General features: G+C 31.7%; 1 protein-coding gene across 1 annotated transcript; it reads left to right on the forward strand.

Annotated features, from left to right (window-relative positions):
- The first annotated feature begins 5,412 nt into the window (after positions 1–5,412).
- LOC137932932 (zinc finger protein draculin-like) lies at positions 5,413–14,978 on the forward strand. The gene is made up of 8 exons (XM_068776621.1): positions 5,413–5,613; positions 6,470–6,595; positions 8,001–8,328; positions 8,996–9,127; positions 9,198–9,330; positions 11,601–11,837; positions 12,987–13,095; positions 14,471–14,978. The coding sequence occupies exons 1-8, from the start codon at positions 5,446–5,448 to the stop codon at positions 14,933–14,935; spliced, it is 1,698 nt and encodes a 565-aa protein (XP_068632722.1). The 5' UTR covers positions 5,413–5,445; the 3' UTR covers positions 14,936–14,978.
- Positions 14,979–20,017: the final 5,039 nt, after the last annotated feature.

The following is a 20,017-nucleotide window of genomic DNA, read 5'->3' on the forward strand; positions in this document are numbered from 1 at the left end:
CGATTTGAACACTATGTTATAACCAAAACAGAACGTAGACGTTGTTACCCTTAATTAAGTATAATAGACATTCATTACACCGAGACACTACTTAATTATGTCTAATGATACCCTAAAGGAATGCATTTATTTCTTTAATTCCGCTGTTCCGTCTTTAGGTATACAATAATATTTGTGCGTTGTATTTAAATATTTACCCATCACGAGCTCTATGGAAACATAAGGCTTAGAGCCTTGGGGAGTTTGATAGGAAAATTAGGGTTACAAAGTCCAGTCTAAGAACGGATATTACGAAATTTTACCCGCAAGTTAATTGAGGAAGTATTTATTAATTTAGACAAGCGAGTGGGAAAACAGTAAGTGTTATATATATATGTGTATAAGTGTGCGTCTGCGTGTGCGTGTGCGTCGTGTGCGTGTGCGTGGGCGTGTGCGTGTGCGTGTGCGTGTGCGTGTATATGCATATAATTAGAAATTGTCGTCATATTATTGTACTGTTTATTAAATGCAATTATATTTAACATTTGTAATACTTATTACAAGAAAACCAGGATAAAAACTTAAACTAGATCATTATGAAAAAAAAAGTACGCAAGAAATAATTAAATATTTTGACATTTGAAATAAAATAACATTAATAAAAATTGATGCAAAACATAATAATTATGTAATACAAGACTAAATCTGAAACCTGCCATGAAACTTATTTCAAAAATTAAAAACTTAATACATTGTAAAATCAACTTTAACTAAGTATATTTAAACGAGGGAAATCAATAACAGAAACAGTGGTAATCAGATTATTTGTTTTTACGTTCGAATATAGATAAATATAATACATTTTGCATAGCGCGATAGAGAGGTGCTTTTACCTTAATTAACACAGGTATTTAAAATAGTAAATAGGTCAACGTACGTTGACAGTTAAGAATGGATCATTAGTAATACTAATGAGATTAAATTATCCTCGTACTTACGTATAAAAACCTCGAAATATGTAAAACATATGCAAGTTTACAATAGTTGGTCGAAGAATATCAAGCGGGGAAAAGAATATGAGGCTTTTCTCCTGTTAGTTTCTTTATTTTTCAAGGTCGTATCTCTCTTGAAACTCGTAGGCAGAATTGATGAAAAGCTCTTTCTTTACCATCATATCCTCTGCCTTTCAAAGGGTATCAGTTATTGTTTTGGCTTGATCAGACCAGCGGGTAGATCATCCTCCCCGAAGTCTTTTTCTGTCTTCTCTTTGCAACGCACTTTACCGAAGATTTCGTAGCTAAATAACTAAGAAATCTTAAACGTCTGATCGCCATAGTGCACCTGGTGATAGACTCCAGTATTTGAACGACTTCGGTTAGTCTGTGAAATAGCACTAGGTCAAAGTATAGAGGTTAGGAGCATCGCCTGCCTAGTGCGCGATGAAGAGAGTCGCCCTGTGCTTCTGAGATTTTGCAAGGCAATTATGCAGTGTGCAATACATAGATATAGGATCTAGTTAAGTCTTACCCTAATGGTCGGGTAAGACCTCACAATCCAGGAGGAAAATTTACTGTGATAATTTTTAATGACTAAGAAATAAACAGAAGTCACTAGTAAATAATAACTGAGGCTGGGACTTAATGTATTGTGATTCCAAAAACAAAAAGCTGTGATAGCTTTGGAATGTCGGTGAAGGATAAATGTACGTAAAAAATGTAAAGAATGTTAGCATTTGTGAAGCGAGAAAGATGAAGAATAAGAAAAGAAATAGTGGAGAATAAAAAGTGAAAATAAAATAAAAATTTTAATATTTATAAGTTATCAAACCTGTATAAAACAAGTTCCTTTTTCACGCGTTGAGTTGAACGAAAAGTCCGCAAAAACGAAGGACATTAAAAAAATATATATCGCATTATACCTGCCGAATATTCTCTCTTGGGTTCCTTGTTTCTAATCACTCCATAGAGTCCATCTAAAAAAATCCAACGGCTTTTTGACTTTCCAGATTTCAAGCTTAGGTATTACAAAGAGATCTAAGCCAAGCATTTTTAGCGCTTTGATATTCCAAACCCGGCTACCTGTAAATGCAAACGGACCAAAAACTTTTTCTCGATAACGAAAAAAATATCCTTTGACAAATCGAAAAAAATCAGTTTCGAAATCGAAAATTCATATTTATTTATATAAAACTCATTACACTGTATAAATCAAGAAACCTATTTAATTCACTATATTAAAATGATTTTCGCAAAGATAAGGCTAACTTACGCACATTTGTTTTGTATTGGGTCATACAGGCGCCATTTCATGACATAAATGAAATGCGCATATAATATTCCATAACTAACCCGAATTCAGAGTTCCAATTTTGTGCTACGATTTGAACATTAAACAAAGAGAGTATATTAATTATTTTACAGTTGCAACGTATATTGGCGTGGTGCTTTATAAGTCGAGCTAAGGAGGTTATAAGCAACAAGAAATTAATATAATGTATGCTATTAGCATAGAACAATTAAAAAAAATAACAGAAATATTATCAAGTAATAGCCATTCAGAGGGTGCTTTGAATTAATTAAGGGTACTTGAACAACCTCATAATACATAAAAGCTCACTTAAGAGCCTTGTTAAATCTAAATGGCTTAATACAATCTCAGAAATCCCTTTTTGACAAATTGACGAACATCAAAAATAAAATTACTTTCAATTTTGTTGATAATAATCAAAAAAAAAGTAAAAAAAAAATCAATTCTTAAAGATTTTTTTGACGCTTAGGCATAATGCATTACATTGATTTAAAAGAGGATTTATTTATGAATATCCTGTTTATATTTAACTTTATTTAATTTAAATAACAATTTTAATTGTTTTTGTGACTCGACGTAAATATGTTATGCCTAAACTAGAGCATTGACAATGAAACTGTTTTTTTTTTAAATTCTCCTCTACGATCGTTTGCCTAAAGCATTCATTATTTGTACAACTAGATACCGGCAGTGAGCTTTTACGTATATTTCCGCGAATTCCCCGACTAATTCTGTGGAGTACCGCAACTTCCACTGTGTAAACACTGATTCGTTAAATTACCAATCGCAGAGAGCATGAATAAATCAGTTGATTAAAAAAAAAGAATTAATATAAAGCAAAATATCGTTAAATACGTAATTTGAATAAATAGTATTTATTTACCCCTTTTTCATAAAGGATTCTTAATAAAAAATCGAGACATGTTTAATAATTTGTTATGATATATATTTTAGTATATTGAATGAAACTAATAATAATAATAATTAAATAATTGATTATGGTTATCGCTTTAAAAGGGTTAAAGCTGTTACACTTATTTCCAGTCATTCTGTATAAGGAGATCACTCTGAAATATGTTACATTAATTTATTTCTTTTCTATTGGAAAGCGACAGACCAATAACTACTTGCAGTGCAGAGTCTGCAGGAACAGATAGTAAACAGTTTTTTTTTTAATTTATAATTTCTGAAACGTCAGTCGAGATAATACTGAAATATGTTCAGTACTATCTCGCCTGACGTTCAGCGATGACGAAATCCACGACGGCATATGCTTGCCTAAAAGATTCCTATTCACTCTTGACTTGAATTGACAGTAAAGGACACCCATAACCTCTCAATCTGTATATTCAATACATCGAACATAATAAAAAACTAGCTGATCCCACAAAGTTGTTTTGCAAAAAAAAAAATTATATTTTAATTTACAAATAAAAAATAAGGGTTGATCGTAGAGGGGTGAAAATTTATGGTAGTATGTATTCTTGTATGCTGTATCATAAAAAAATAAAAACAAAAAATTTCGTTAAAAAAAATTTTTTTTTAAGTGTGAACAACCTTTATCACTTAGGGGTATAGAAAATAGATAGTAGCCGATTCTCAGGCCTACTGAATACGCATATTAAATTTGGTAAAAATCAGTCAAGCCGTTTCAGAGGCGTTCAAGTTCGAACACCGTGACACGAGAATTTTATATATTAGATTAAAACAATTTAAATAAAGTTTATTGTGAAACAAAATTAATTCAAATTTAACAAAAAATTAGCTTTAGTTTGGGCATTTATGTCTACCGAGAAGACAATGACAAAAAAATTATAATTTAAGTACTACTTATATACTTTTTATATTAGAAGCTGTACTGGCCATAAAATATAGCTACAATTAAAAATAAATGAAATAATATCTGTCGTTTTGAAATCTGTCATTTTAATATGATTATTCATAGTGTTTTATTATTTTCGCGCCAAAGTATTGTAAAATATTTTGTGATATTAAAATTGAAGCGAGGTGAAAAAGAGAACCCAATGGGTGTGATTGCGTTATATAAAGTGGGGATGGTGCCAAGTGCAATCTTTAAAATCCTCCATACGCTTTCAAAAGGCCAATGCTTGTGTGCTTGGCTATTGATAGATACAATGAAACCTTTTCTGAAAGAATTCGAAAAAATCTTGTCTGAAAGCAAAACATTTTATTTCTGGAGATGAATATAGCACCTAGAACCATCCCAAGTACTTTAAAAAATGAATTAGAACCTGCAGTTTATAAGATAAGCACTGACGATTTCTTAACTGATAATTTAAAAAAGAATAGGGAGGTAAAATCAAAACAGCTACTTAAGTTACAAAAAAAGTTTGTTTACGGACAAGAATTTTTTAATAATTATGCAATAGATTCGCAACGTCAACGATCGCATTTCTGCTAAAAATTCTAAAGAAGCTTACAAACTAGTCAATAGATAAAGCTCGATCCGTCCAATCATGATCAGAACGTTCCGGACTTCATCAAAGCTGAAAAATGGCTGTCGTTTCCTCCTGATCTTATTCCACTGGATTATGGTTTAAAGTCAGTTTTAGAGATTAAATCTTGCTCTAAGCGCTATGGTAACGTGGTATCCCTAAAACAATCCATACGATACGCATCGAAGAATTTTCTCATAGAAAGAATGCTTGCTGCTAATAAAAACTGGTATCAACGTTTAAAGGACTGTATTGTGACAATAGAGATGCTTTGAATAAGCTTTAAATATTTTTATGGTATTTTGTGTAAATGTTACGTACAATAAAAGCATTTTACTTTAATTTATAACAATATTTATTACATGATTAGTCTTGTAAAACAATCTATAATTTTATTCTTTACAGTTGACTCCCCGTAGTCTCAAAAGTCCTCAAAAATCATTGTACCTTTGCACAGAGAAAAATGCCCTAGAAAGGTAACTATAAAAATTTATAATAATAATAAACACGGTGAGTTTTCAATTTAAGTTTCTTTTGAGTAAAAAAAAGTTATTTGAATCATATTAAGTAAAAAAATCAAAGTAATATAATACAATTTTTTTAACCTTGCAACACGTGCGTAATGTCAATATAGTCTATCGGTTATTATTGATCGGTGTTAAAAACTACAGTAAACAATAATAATGATGTATGTCGTATTTTCATGATTAGAGTTGAAAGATTAGGAGAAATGGTCGAAACTTGTATTTTTAAAAGTAAAATTATTGCTGAAACTTGTCGTATATGTCTAAAAACAAATAAAGATGGTTCCGTTTCTCTAAAATACGACAGTGAATTGTCGCAACTATATGAATTCTGCGTTGGCATATCGGTAATTTTTTTTTTGTATATTATATGGTTATAATTGGTATTTAATAAACGTAATTAATAGTAAAAGTACGTTCTAAAATTGATGCAATAATGTTTTTTTTTTTTCCTGCAAGTATATTTTTTTTAAATCTACAATTACATTGCATTATGAATTTTATATGAATGCAAAAAACAATGTTGTAGAATAACCATGAGCTGCTTATTAAATTATTTTTATTTTAAAATAAATAGTTTTTAGCCTTTTCTTAGTATGTAAAAGTCAAGAGTGCATTTATTTATGTCCATTGATAATTTAAAACCTAAGTTTTCTCTTCAGAAAAGTTGGTGATAGCGAATAAAATAACGCCAGCCTAGTATGGATTAGAGTATGTCACAAATAGTTTTTTTGGTTTTTGGTTTAATGATATACTTGTTTTCTTAGCATAAAATGATCAATATTATATTTGGTCAACTATTGTATCAACATAAAAGAAACTTAAAAACTAACAAACTATATTTATTGAACAAAAAATAAAAAAAGATGAGTTAGTTGATTAGCAATTTTAAAAGAGATCAAAATTGTTACAAATTCAGCACAAAATTAATGATGTTACTTAAGTACCTTATCTTTGTAGGACTTTGCAAAATCTGTGCTTTTTTGCAAAATCAAAAAAGTATCCAGATCGTCACTGTATTTATTCATAGTATAATAACAAACAAATACTAAGTATATTTAATATATATAAATATATTTTATAATTATTGATAAGGGGATTTGGATATATAATGTATTTATATGAATATATCTAGTATAGTGGTTTATAATTGGAATAAACTAGACTATTACTGCTTAATTTCATACTTTAAAAACTATATAGGTACATGAAGATGACACACCTCAAGTACTCTGTGGAACATGCAATGGAAACATTAGAGAGTGTGCGAATTTCATAAAACAATGCCAAGCGGCTGATGAACATTGGAGATCTGTCTTAGATGAACAAGTAAGTATAAATAATTGTTTAAAGGGTCACCTGTTCTTGATCCTGTTGGTGTTTCTTTAGAATCCACAAGTAAATATAATAATGTCGTATTCATAAAATAGAATTTTTTTAATATCAAAACTTTAAGATGCAAGCAATGTGATTCTAAAACAAAGCTTAATACTTGAAACACAAATAATAGTTATAAATTTTTATGTAATAAAATTGTGTAACAAAAATGTGTTACAAGTTGTATTTGAACATAAAAAAGGTAACAAATATTTAACGCAAAGTTCAGTTGAATTATAATAAAAAAATTTATAAGGTGTAATATATAGATAAAAATGAAAATGATTGTGTATGTCTGCACATTGTGTCTGCGGACACCTTATCAGACAGGTCTAGATAAAGAGCACTTCCTACCAGTCCTATTGGAAATATGGATTGGGACGATGGCTATGTCCAGCTGTGGATTTTCTGCTTCTGAAATGATAATTATGATGTCACTTTGTTTAATATTTTCTTTAAAGTAGATTGTTTTTACTCCACATGTAGCCTTGTTTTGTCAGGTGGCATACTTCCTTTTAATTTTCTTTTGTTTTCATTATTTGACAGTGTCTATGTATGTGGAATTAAAAATGTAATAATGGTAAGCAAGTAACAAGTGTGATATCATGTTCATCCAGACTATATATACAGATTAAAAAATAATTTACTGGCACTTGTTACCTTGTAATATTATGAGATATGTGCGCCTATCAAACTGTGGTATTATAATACTTGTTTATTGTTACACTGTAATAGAATTAAGCACAGATATTTATCCATGATGTCTCTCAAATATTTTTTTTGTTCTATTATACATTTAGTGGACTTAATTCTATAATTTATTGTGTCTGTAACCAAAGCATTCTTTTAGGTATTTAGCACTGCTTGCCTAAAAGTAACTACAAAAGGTTTATGTAAACAGCAAAGATGATATAGGCTGCATGAACGTTATTTGGCTGTAATGATAATGATGATGAACAGTGAAGAATGATTATAACCGGAAATATATTCAGAAAAATTTGCCAAAATTGGAATAAAAATGAAGAAAACTTGACAGGAGTGACAATAAAATTTATTATTTGAAATACTATAAATGTACAGTAACAGGCATTTGATTTGGCACACGGGCTGAAGAGATTTTGCAGGCTCCCTTTATCGACTCGATTTACTTTCATAAATAACACAGTGCTCAGTGGCGATTGTAGTAGCCAAAGATAATACTTTACAAATTGAATATATAGCTCTCGTTTTCTACGTGCCAAATCAAATGCCGAGTACTTTTTTATAATCAAATCAATCAATGGGTTTAGCACCAGTTATAAGTTTTGTTAAAATTGTTATCCGAGAAATGTTATAAATTCCTTAAAAATAATTTTAGAGACGCAATGAAAAATTCTCTGTTACAAAAGAAACACAAACAGACGATATTGACTCGGACGTGGATCTGATAGATGATAACGACGTAGACTTAAATGACAATGCACAAGATGAACTCGGTGAGGCCGAAGGTGTTATAAACAAACCAGAACAAAACAGTATTAAAAGAAAGAAAAAGAAGAAAGCCATAAGAAAACGTTTTGTGAAATATAAAAACCTTATTATAACATATAGGGAAGAGGGATATTTAAAAAAAAGTGATAATAAAAGATATTGCCAGAAGGGTCTCGTAAAGGTTTTCGAGTGTAGCAAATGTAAAAAACAATATCGTGAGTGTTATTTCTATTAATATTCATTGATTGGAGGTTTTTTATTTCTATCTATTCTTTTTTTTTTCACTGAGACCCGTGCCTGTTTTTGTGTTATTTTACTTACCTTAATTTACTATCTTTTATTTTGTTACTGTACTTTAATTCTCTGAGGCTTGGCCTCTTTCTCGATCCTCTTCTATCTCGCTCTATCCTTCGTCGCTCTGCCAAAATGTATAAATACAATACTCCTGAGATCTTTCTCTACACTTTCCAACCACCTCTTCCTGGGTCCAGTCTAAAAAGTCCTTACAGTCGTTTCGTTGTAAATCGAATCGTATCGTGATTCCTACTTACAACGATACGCGCTGTACCGTTCTGAAAATTGTCCTCAAGATATGCTTCACGAACGTTAACACGTTCAAGTTCGTTTTTCTGTGTCAGCGTCTCACAATAGGTCAAAACTGTTCAGATTATGATTTTGATGGTTAGTTTAGACTTTGGTCATTAGCCTGTTGTATAGTGTTGTGTAATGTCCGAGGTATAGGTTTCCATGGGAGCCTTGTGCTCTGCCAGACAAAGCTCGCGGAATCTATAAATAACAAATAGGCAACAGTGTAGATCCAGACTAAAAATATCATTTTTTAACCAGTATAAGCGATGTTTTGTAACAACGATTTTATTACAGAAAAAATTAAATGCCTCATAAAGCACGTGGTCCATACGTGCTACAAAAATGTTGATATGAATAAAATAGTTGTTATAAAAAAATATAGAAAACCGATTCCCAAGCCTGAGGACACGGATGAATTATTTTGTGGTAAGTCAACAGTACATAAATAAACTAGTATCTCATTTAATAGCGAATATATATGAATAATTATTTTCAGGCATATGTAATTTTTCGTCCAGCTGCGCGAATGATATAAAGCAACATTTGCAGGTACATTGGAATGAAAATGATTTGAAATGTAAGCAATGCGATTATACGGGAACGGATCTTGCTGAATTATTTGGACATAGGTACTTTCATTGTCGTTAAATACTCTATGTTTAAATTTTTTTACGTTATATTACATTTGCGATCGTTTCGCGGACCCGTATTAACTTTTGTAGGTGTAATTTCTTAAAATCAATTCTTGGTAACTTTTTAACGTATCAATAATAATTAGACCATGTTTAATACCTATAAAATCAATTTTTTCAAATTATACAGTTTTTTTTTAATGAGCACCTTCGCAACAACAACAATCTTGCGCGTGGAATTGCGAAAAATCCGTTCATTCCTATGCCTTGACCTATATTTGAAATATATATAGAATATTCCTACCAAGTGAACAAAATTATATATATGACTATAACAGTAGCTCAAGAAATGTATATCTTTGACCTTAGTTTTAAATCCTTAATTGACATTATATTTTTAAGTAAATCTCTTTGTAGCTTTTAACAGTTTTTAGTTAATTAAAATGTTTGGAACATGGTTTATTAACTCATTACCAGGGTTTTAATTATATATACATATATATTGTTATGTATGTATCAAAGAATTAAAATTGCACATAAAAAGAGCAACTAACTGTTCTGATCAGGTTCGGTATTCCAAGCCTGAAATGACTTTACGAACCTTTTTATAATGATAAAAATAATAAACCTTTAGAAAGTGCATGTAAATGACTATTTAAATAGAGATATTTTAAATTTGTATTTATATAATTTGGTATTTACGTGTTGTTCGTTTTCCATCGCGAAATACCTCGAACGAAAATATTAATATAAAGAAATCAATTTAGTTTTACAATTGACGTAATTGACATAATTCTTTGTTTCAATATCGAAAAGGGAACGCAAGGGAGCAAAGGGTCTCCGTCGGGGATGCGTAGAATTGCGAAGGTTGGATAAGATTGCATGATACAATGAGATGGGTGTCGGTTATATCCTAAAGCGTCGAACAATGGCGGGTTAGATCACTATTCCTAAATTGAGTAGATTTACTTTACTCAATAGCAGGCTGTACTTGATTTACACGTCTTTCTTAATATTAATATATTATTTTTTGTTTAAATGTTCCTCAATCGATGTTTCAAATCGATATCAAAAATTTCGATTGAAAATCAAAGAAAAGATGTTAACTTATATTGATTTTAAATTTTGTAAACATTTATACAGTGTTATATACATTTATTTCATTGCTTATAAATGGCGGATTCCATCAATGAAATCATTAATAAAACTAACCTAAGTTATTTCTGAATAGTAGGTATTTTGCAGCAAAAATCAATGAAACAATTTCAAGTGATACCACCTTAATCTCACCGCCTACATAATCCATAATTCCTCTTTTCTCAAATCACTTCTTACCTTTAAAGAAAGTGATTTAATTGCGTAATTATTATTGTTTATATTTATATTGCAATGCCCTTATCATATATTTAATTATACAAAACATACATATAGTTTCAATAAATATCATAAAATAATTGAAAACATTCAAAACATGCAATGAAAATCAGAGAATACGATGTGAAAACCATCGACTTCTCTAAACTTGTGTTATATAACTTTTAATGAAAAACATTCGTGTAAAAACAAACTTGAGAAGGCAAATTCGGAAGAGAAGTTTCAATTGGAAGTTTAAATTATGTTTATACAACATACACGTGCATTATGTCTGTTAGTGTGAAGTAACGTTATTAGGCGGTACAATAATTTTCTAGATCCTTGTAATATTCGTAATGAATGTAAGAAACTTTTGGGTCACATTGATTACGAAGCCAAAAAAACAAATTATAAATTGGTTAGAAATGCAATCTTATGAAATTGCCTGTGAACACTATCGCCACGAAGATCGGTTTTTTATTCAACGGTGTTCTTTATGAATTACGCTCGTATGTGTATATATACACCTACACACACAGATATACATACGCACGCATACAAACAAGTCTTTTTTATCACTTTTTGTATGCTCTATCGTTTTTTGGTTTATTATTTTATTATTCTTCCACTTGTTCTTTCCAGTCTTTAACTGCTTGATGATTGGTTATGCGCTGCTCGCAGCCAGCGACTTCCCGCGCTCTTTACTATGTTCTTGCTACACCTGGTGGTGGCCCTTTTCGCGCAGCGACCACCAGATCGTGGTTGCTACCCGAGAACTTTTAAGTTCTGGGCGTATTATATTGTGAATTGTATTGGAAGGACCTGTTCCCTTAATGAAAGTTTTTCTATTTGTTTAATAAACATTATTATTATTGCTATATCAAGTGAAGTGTTTTAATTTTTTTTTACTTTAGGTCTGCTCATCAACCATACGAGTTTTATTCTAAGCCGCCGAACAGGGCTTGTCATATTTGCAACAAAAGGACTGTAACTTTCATGAAGCTACAGTTCCACTATAGATCAGTCCATTTGAAGAAAATCGGTGGACTTTGTTCCGTCTGTCGCAAAACATACAAGTCCTACAAGACCTGGAGGAATCATGAAAGACTTCACAGGGACAGCAGATACATCTGCGATCTATGCGGAAATAGGTATGTTGTATCTACATAGATGATATATACAATAGCTGTACGGGGTGATTGGTTATCGGTGTAAATGCTATATTAGTTTAATGTATATCTAATTTACTGATAGTTAATCGTTACATTATCCAAAATCAATTGTAACAAAATAATGTAATAACTCTGAACTTTATTACTGCGTATAATATTAATTATTATTTTCTCTCTATACAAACTTTGCACTGCCAGAACTTATTGTATCGCATTAAAATTAATATATCATAATTCAGAGTGATCACATCATCTAATAGATTCAAGCGTTACCTCGCGAAACTCTATCTCAACTAAGAAAGGGACTAATATATAGCTACTACCGCTATGCAGCAGTAGTCGTGCAATGAAGTGCACTGCCCGCCAGCCTGCTGATAAATGCGCTTGCGGTAAACAATGCGAAACACAACTACCACCGTTAATCTACTCTACAGGTGTTTCACCCCTCCACGGAGCATCCTCAGGAGATGTTACACCGACCAGTGCTAAACACCGAGTAACAACAGCATATTTACTCCCATTGTTTACCGCACGCGCATTTATAAGCGGACTGGCGGGAGGTGTACTTTATTGCACGACTACTGCTGCATAGCAGAAGTAGCTATATATTAGTTCATTTTTAGTGATCACATTATAAAGGGTTTTTTTGTTTCTAGGCCCCCGCTATTGGGGGCCTCTCGTATCCCTACCTTTTGGGAAGGACAGGGTCGTTTATTTCATTTTTTTTTCACAAAACTTTTATTTGTGCGTTCTTGCATTCTTCTTATAATCTTTCGTACGTCAACTTTGTTTTTACATTTATTCCGCCTTTCTCTTTCATTCGATATCATTTATTCCCCAATTTTACATTCCTTTATTTAATTTTAAACCTTTCGTTCCTTATACATTTCATTTTTATTTTGCTTTATTTGCTGTTTTATTGTTCACACTTATTCTAATTTTTAACGTTTATTTCTACAGATTGCTTTTTCTGCAATTTTTCTGCATTATGTAGAGGTATTTGCAATAGATGTAAAAGCGCTAAAGTTTCTTGTTGGCAAGTGAGCTATAAATATTAAAAAAGTGTTTACATCTTTAACCAATAACCATATATACTATGGATAAATCTCATTGCTGAACATATTTCAGATTTCTATTTCGGAACCAAATAAAGTCGCATTTAGCGGAACATGCGGACGTGCGGCAAAATATTTGCGATATATGTGGGAAAGGTTTTAAACGGAGATCGTATTTAAAGGTAAGAATTAATAAGAATAGTAGATATTGCCTACAGCCAGGTGTTTGTAAGGTGTTAGCAAAATATATACTTTTGAATATGGAGACGAAAGCAATAAAGAATTAAAAGTGGAAGAGAAATGTTTGAGATATGTGTTTCGAGTGTCTTGTGGTAAGTCAAGTCCGGCCAAGCTGACATAAGTTGATCCTCACAAATATATTTAAAAAAGTGGCTCTAGATAAAGGTTACGTTACGTTAAGTTTCTAGATTTAGATTAAATAAACATCATCAAGGAATGCATATAGAAAAAATACAAGGCTCGATAAAATTATTTCTATTGTTGAAGAAATGAAATACGTGTTTAAATTTTAATTTATATTTATTCATTTTAAAATCCAGTTTAGATCATTTATACAGATCTCATATGTATATTACGAGAAGAATGCTGGAGGAGTCCAATTTGATGTAAATTAGAATCAAATTGGGCCCCCATTTATTGACATTTTTAAATCCATAATACAAGAAAACGGCTTTTCCTGTAGGTGCTCATCAAAATAATTAGTAGGGTTTATTTTTTGTAATCACTTTTACAAATGTACCTAATACATTTAGAGCAATTCACTTTTCTGGTTTTATTAACTTAGAAATATTCTACGTTATACTACATTTTTATTACAGTTCTTTTCATAAAGTTATAATTTTACATGGTAATTTAGAGACACGTGGGCGTTTATTGTATAACCACATCATTAATACTGAAACTTATTTGAATTTGGGTATAATTTAATTTCGCTTGTTCTTTTATTTTTTTGTAATAATTTTGTAATATAATGGCAGAAAATTTGCTTTCGGTCAAGTCTCATTAGCAGCCATATCATAATTATCATCTCAGCCTTAATATCGCAACGTTTATAGGTCTTGCGCTCCCCTATTCGGCGACTTTTACCACTTAGACCGTCAGTCCACTTAGCAACTATCAAAAATTTCAATTTCTATTTGTAACTCTATAAAATTTTGGAGGCTTTACGAGCCGTCGTACAAAACTTTGCAGTATTTATTCCATAGTTGGAAGGCATTTCCAACGGTTTGTCACGGTTGAGAAATACGTCACAACTTAACCCTTAATAACTGAGAGTTTCAATTTTGATACCAATCTTTTTAACCGAATGTTCACATTACTATTAGTTTTTTTATAGGTTGGCTGTACGTATTTTACTGTTGTATAATATTCTTTGCAACGAAATAAAAAAAATCTATTTTTCCTTTTATCTAGACCCTCAAGCAAACACAGTAATATTAAAAAAAAATCACTTTCGTAAATCAGGCTACTAAGGGTTAAGTCACCGGATCTAACTCCTAAACGTGTCCGATTAATTAACTTGAGCATTTTTTTTAGAAACACTGTAACACAGTGCATAATAGCGAGCCAGTTACGTGTCCGCACTGCGACAGGATCTACAGATGCCCTATTCATCTCAAAGAGCACTTGAAGCATGTAAATAAAGCAAAGAATTTCCAATGCGAAGTTTGCTCTAGTAAGTTTGCGACCGCTCCGGCGCTTAAAAAACATATGTTCTGGCACACTGACGAAAGGCCGTACGGCTGTGATAAATGCGGCGCAAAATATAAAGCAAAGTCGTACTTGAAGGTGCATATGTTGAAACACACGGGTCAGCGGCCTCATACATGCGACCGGTGCGACCAATGCTTTCCTACGCCCATGCAACTGCGCCGTCATACCTCCATCCACACCGGCGAACGCCCCCACAAATGCAACGTTTGTTTCAGAACATTCTATTACAAGAAAATGCTACTAAAGCATGTTTCGTCCAAACACAATCATTCCGATACCAAAATCTAAACGTATGTTAGTTTATCGAAGTTTTAATTCATGTAACGGATACTTTTAATGATTGTAAAAACATGTTTGTGTTATTTATTGCAAAATAAATTAATAGTAAAATTTATTCGTTTTATTTTTCGTAACCTATGTAACTTATTATGGTAATATTATATTCAGGTTAAGAAAATAGTAAAGTGACTCGTCGATGTCACTTAACCCCGCCTCGCTTAACAATAGCTGGTGATAAATTACAAAGCTCTATTCACAGAACCCAGATTAGATAAGCTCTTCTGAATGTACGAAGTACAAATACAATATATAAAAACGAAATAAATAATATATAGGTACCTTTCTATTAGTCTGTACCGGGCTTAAAGTAAAAATCTATTTTATTTTCGTTATATTATTCGCGAAACTAAATTTGAGGTTTGGGTTAAGTTAGTCATCTAGACATTTTCTCTTGTTTAGGGCATAAGGACTTAATAATAGATAACTGTAAACTCAATTCATCGCTATCATTCATTAACCTTGTGATTGATTAAGAATTTATAAACTATTACCCGGTATTACGTAAAAATTGTGCAAACTCAGACTATTTTACGATTTTTCTTAATACGAAAAATTTTATGGTTGAGAGTTGCCGTTTGTAAATGTTCGGAATCTACGCTTTAATATAATAAGTGTAACCAATTACTTATCTTAATCCAGAGCCATAGCTATGCATCTGTTTTAAATATTTCCTTTTTTCCCCGGTCCACTGTTCTTTGGTGTTATCATTTATAAAACTATGCTTGTTTGATAAAGACAATTTTTGCCAGCTATTAATATCTACTTCGAACGCGCTGAACGAATATTCAAAAATCCGTATCCATTATAACTTGTAAAAAATTGGCAAGAGACTGCGTCAGCGGTTCTGTCAATCACGCTTTCAAAGGCGGACTTTAAATGGGTTATCCTGTGATGTTTAGAGGCACGATATTTGCATGCTATAATATTTTTTTAAGCAAAATCTTCGGCTCGTGTTTATGCGAAGGAAAATGATAATCCATCACCGTCGGCGGCAGCCTGTCTCGTTAGCATAATGAATTATCGCATTTTGTCAGCTTTGTTCGCGTATGTACAACCGTGACAATATGTGGCTTCTATGAATTAATAATTTAAATGTCTGACAAGCTTCCGTCGTTTATTGTAAACGTTCGTATCCGTAAAACGTTTCATGTTATTAAAATTAGCTTAATAATGAATAAGACGCTAATTTTCAAATTATTTTTACAATACATATAGCTGGTGGTAGTTTGGTGACTCAGTGTGTTGATCGTCTAAGAAGAGCCGACAATAACTGAACAGTTACTTTTTAAAGTAATTTAGCAATGTTTGGTGAATGCATTGGTATATCAACCATGTAAATGAGTTAACATATCAAGTTCCACATTTCGATCAACTTGAAAATCTTAAATGTTATAATGAGATTTATTTATTAGTTTACTGTTAATTTTAGTTTCAAAAATAAGAAAAGTACGACAGGACACTGGAACCCTCGAAGGATTTATTAATTTTTTGTAGACGAAGTTTAGGCGTTACGAGTTTATTTTTAAATCATATATTTGTCATGTGGCTGTCACTATTTCTATATAAGAGTACGCACATTATTTCTGTTATAATCTAGAAGATTTATGGTTACATTACATTCAGATGCGTATACTAATTAATAGAGTTCAAAATACTATTCTTTTTGTAAATATCAATATATTCATTACAATATTTGACTGAAGATATCATAATAAAACCTCCGGAGTTTATATTTGTGCTAGCATGCAGAAAAATAAAATATAAAATGAAATAAATATAAAATCAAATTAAAACTATTCTTTTTGATAGGAAAGTTTCTGTTTGCAAGTGTCAAAATTTATTTTATCTTAAAAAAAAACTATTGCACAAGTGTTAAGTTAAAATTGACTCTAGAACGGGTTCAATATGACAGAGTTTCCGGTTACATTTACTTCCGTATACACGTAATTTGAGTTTCGAATAGCTTTTCTATTGAATTTGCCTTCGCGTTTCTACGAGCCATGCGCGACTTCCTTTCAACTTTTAACGTAGTTTCAACTTTCATTAAAAGTTGTAACACAACACCGAGGAAGTCGAAGGTTTTTACTTAGCACTGTCATATTCATTACATGTTTGGATATTTTAAATATTTTTAGTTTTTTTTTTATGCGAGATAATATTAATTTTTAATATACTATAGTAATTTATAATAGCATGGCAGTAACAATGACAATTATGTTTTGCTAAAATGAAAACGTGACATATAGCTTATAATGATTATTAATTATCACAGCCTGTGGGCGTCTGGTAAACGAAATTATAATTATTACACTCACAATCATAATGTATTAATTAAAATAATATTGTGCAATGCAGCATCCGTCACCTAAAAAGCAAATTGTTTAATTTTACGACTATTTAAAATTACAAGTTTAATAACTTGGTGACTTTTTGACTTTTCTCGCAGTAACTTTAAAGCACAATCTGTTAACAATCAACTGTCAATTTTTATGTAAACTACGTCATTTAGTTGTATTTGACATCAATTAAAAACAAACTCGTGAATTTACACAAAAATGTAAAAAGTATGTTCTATGTGTTGACTAACAATTATTTTTTGTGTAAAAGAAATCATAAAGAAAACCATGTGCTTTACTGAGTTTCGTTGTGTGTAATTCCAGCACAAGTAACACCACACGCTCAGGTCACCTAAATGAGGTGATGACCTCTTTGGGGCGACTTGAACGTGGAATAATATTAGACAGTCGAAAATAGAAAATACGTAAAGTGGCGGAGGCTGTAGGCATCTGTACTGTGCAAGTGTTTCACATTTTCCATCAATATTTTAAACTGAAAATGTACCCGTACTGCTAATCTTCCACGGCTGTTTTCTTTTTTAAAAACTAAAGAAATGGCTGGAAGTAAGAGTCTTAGGTTTAATAAAGAAATTATAATCAAAGCAAACGCCTGTTTTAAGGGTCATGGAAAAGCATTTTGGAATAAATAAAAAAACATGTATTGATCTAAAAGATTATTATTATGAAAAGTAGAACGCATACTTGCCCGTAATAATAATTTATTATTTACTTAGTCACAGAAATATCAAACAGTCCTTTTATATTTTTTGATTGAGCAGTTTTGAGCTAGAAAGATACCCTAAATCACTAAACTTACCCAAACGCAATTCTTAAAGAACGCTCGTACTTGGTTACTTCGTAAAAGATAAAAAATCTAAAGATATATTCTTTAATTTTCGGTTTCTACCATTTAGAACAACGCATCAAGATATTCAATAACAACATTACAACGCTAGACGGTGATTGCGGGAGATCACGGATCGGCAACCATGCACCTGGTGGACGGCCTTATTAATGTCATTGGAAAGCGCTGCATATCGTCCTCTTCCTTCCGGCCCTATTGAAAATATTTAGATGTAGCCTATGTTCAGCAGTGGTTGAAATGATAATAATGATTGATGACGCTGAACCTTCCAAGCAATCGCATTAACATTATCATAAAGGATATCTCAAAGGTGTTTGATTTTTTCATCATTTTCCTGTATTTTATAAAACATCGTTAACCGTTATTGTCGGAGCCGCAATAAGCACGTTTTCATGCATTACAAAACCTACAGTTAGAAATTTTTTTGCGTAATCGGCTCGCATCCTGAATTTTAAGTAAATCGCCCGTCCGTTTTCTTTTGCTTTAACACTGAAGGTATTCAAGTTATTTATTTCTTCTTCGAGAATTTCTTAAATTGATAAGAGTTCTATGAAAACTATACTCACGGAATGAAAATATGTCTTAGGTTATAGCTAGAACGATGCGTGATTATTTAAAATAAATATGAATATCTTCATCTATCTCTAACATCTCAAATTCTTTTACTTATACAAAACGGTAGGTATAAGGAAACAACCGTATACGCGAGGTCCGGATTGAAAATAAAGACAAACTTGTTGTACCTTTCAGATATATTCCTTTTCAGGCTACTGTTTTCTTCTTTACAACAAAATCCTTAGCAATGTCTTAGAATCATCATATGAGAAATTAAATAAATTCATAACAAAAAACGTAGAAAAAAAATCTATAGATGGTGTAAAGGATTTATATGATAGTAATCCTGGGGAATGATCTGCTCGAACTTCGGCATTAATGTACCACCACTCCAGCGGTAGAGGATTGAGCTTTGCTATCGAAGCTCATTCACACATTTTTTTTACTCGTTCCACCTCTATATATTTGGGAACAGGGATTTATAATCCTTTATTAATTTTTTTTCACAAATGTTATTTTCATTTCTATGCTCTTCTTACATATTTTATATTATCTTTCTCTCCGTTCTTTCACTCTACAGTTCCATCTATCCCGCATAACGCAGAACGCTGCACTTACTTTATCTTCAATATGGCTGCCGTCGGTATAAGTTACCAGATCGGCCGCGGTGGCACCATTCATGCTTTGTATACGCTGCTCACAATCAAGTTTTCCAGAGGATAGGCAGCAGCATCCTCTGCTTAGCTAACTATCACAGTGGTATCGCCATACTACCAAGTGTGGCGATTTTGGTGTACCCCCTCATAGATGTCTATGGAGTAGGCCTATATCTTGCAGTTAAAGTCATTTATGAAAGTGAACATAGAAAAAATCCCACTGTTGCCCTTTTCAGATTAAACTTTGAAAGCCTCATTATTTTATTAAGTTGAGGAATGTATACATAAGCACAACTTAATTTTAACTTATACACGCTGATTTTACAAAACGCGTTAGCTTAGTTAGGCATCGTATTTTTTGTAAGTGCAGTTTGCTAGATTTGTCTCGAAATAGAGAGCCTATAATTGAGATAGCCTGACTTACGTAGGCCATTTGCTAAAGCTAAGCCCTTTAGAGATAAGCAACGTTCTGTCGGAGCTTGACTGATATTTCCGCTTCTAATTTCACTCAAGCAATGGAGTTAGTGATTGTACAATGTAGATATTAAAATAATTGATAGTATATAGTTTAAAAATAAAATATTCAAATAGAATTATTTAATGATATATTTCAATCTAT

This window comes from Battus philenor, unplaced genomic scaffold, assembly GCF_028537555.1.
Source record: "Battus philenor isolate CCGP_79_NKW_IND1 unplaced genomic scaffold, ilBatPhil1.0.hap1 SCAF_12, whole genome shotgun sequence".
Classification (NCBI taxonomy): Eukaryota; Metazoa; Arthropoda; class Insecta; order Lepidoptera; family Papilionidae; genus Battus; species Battus philenor.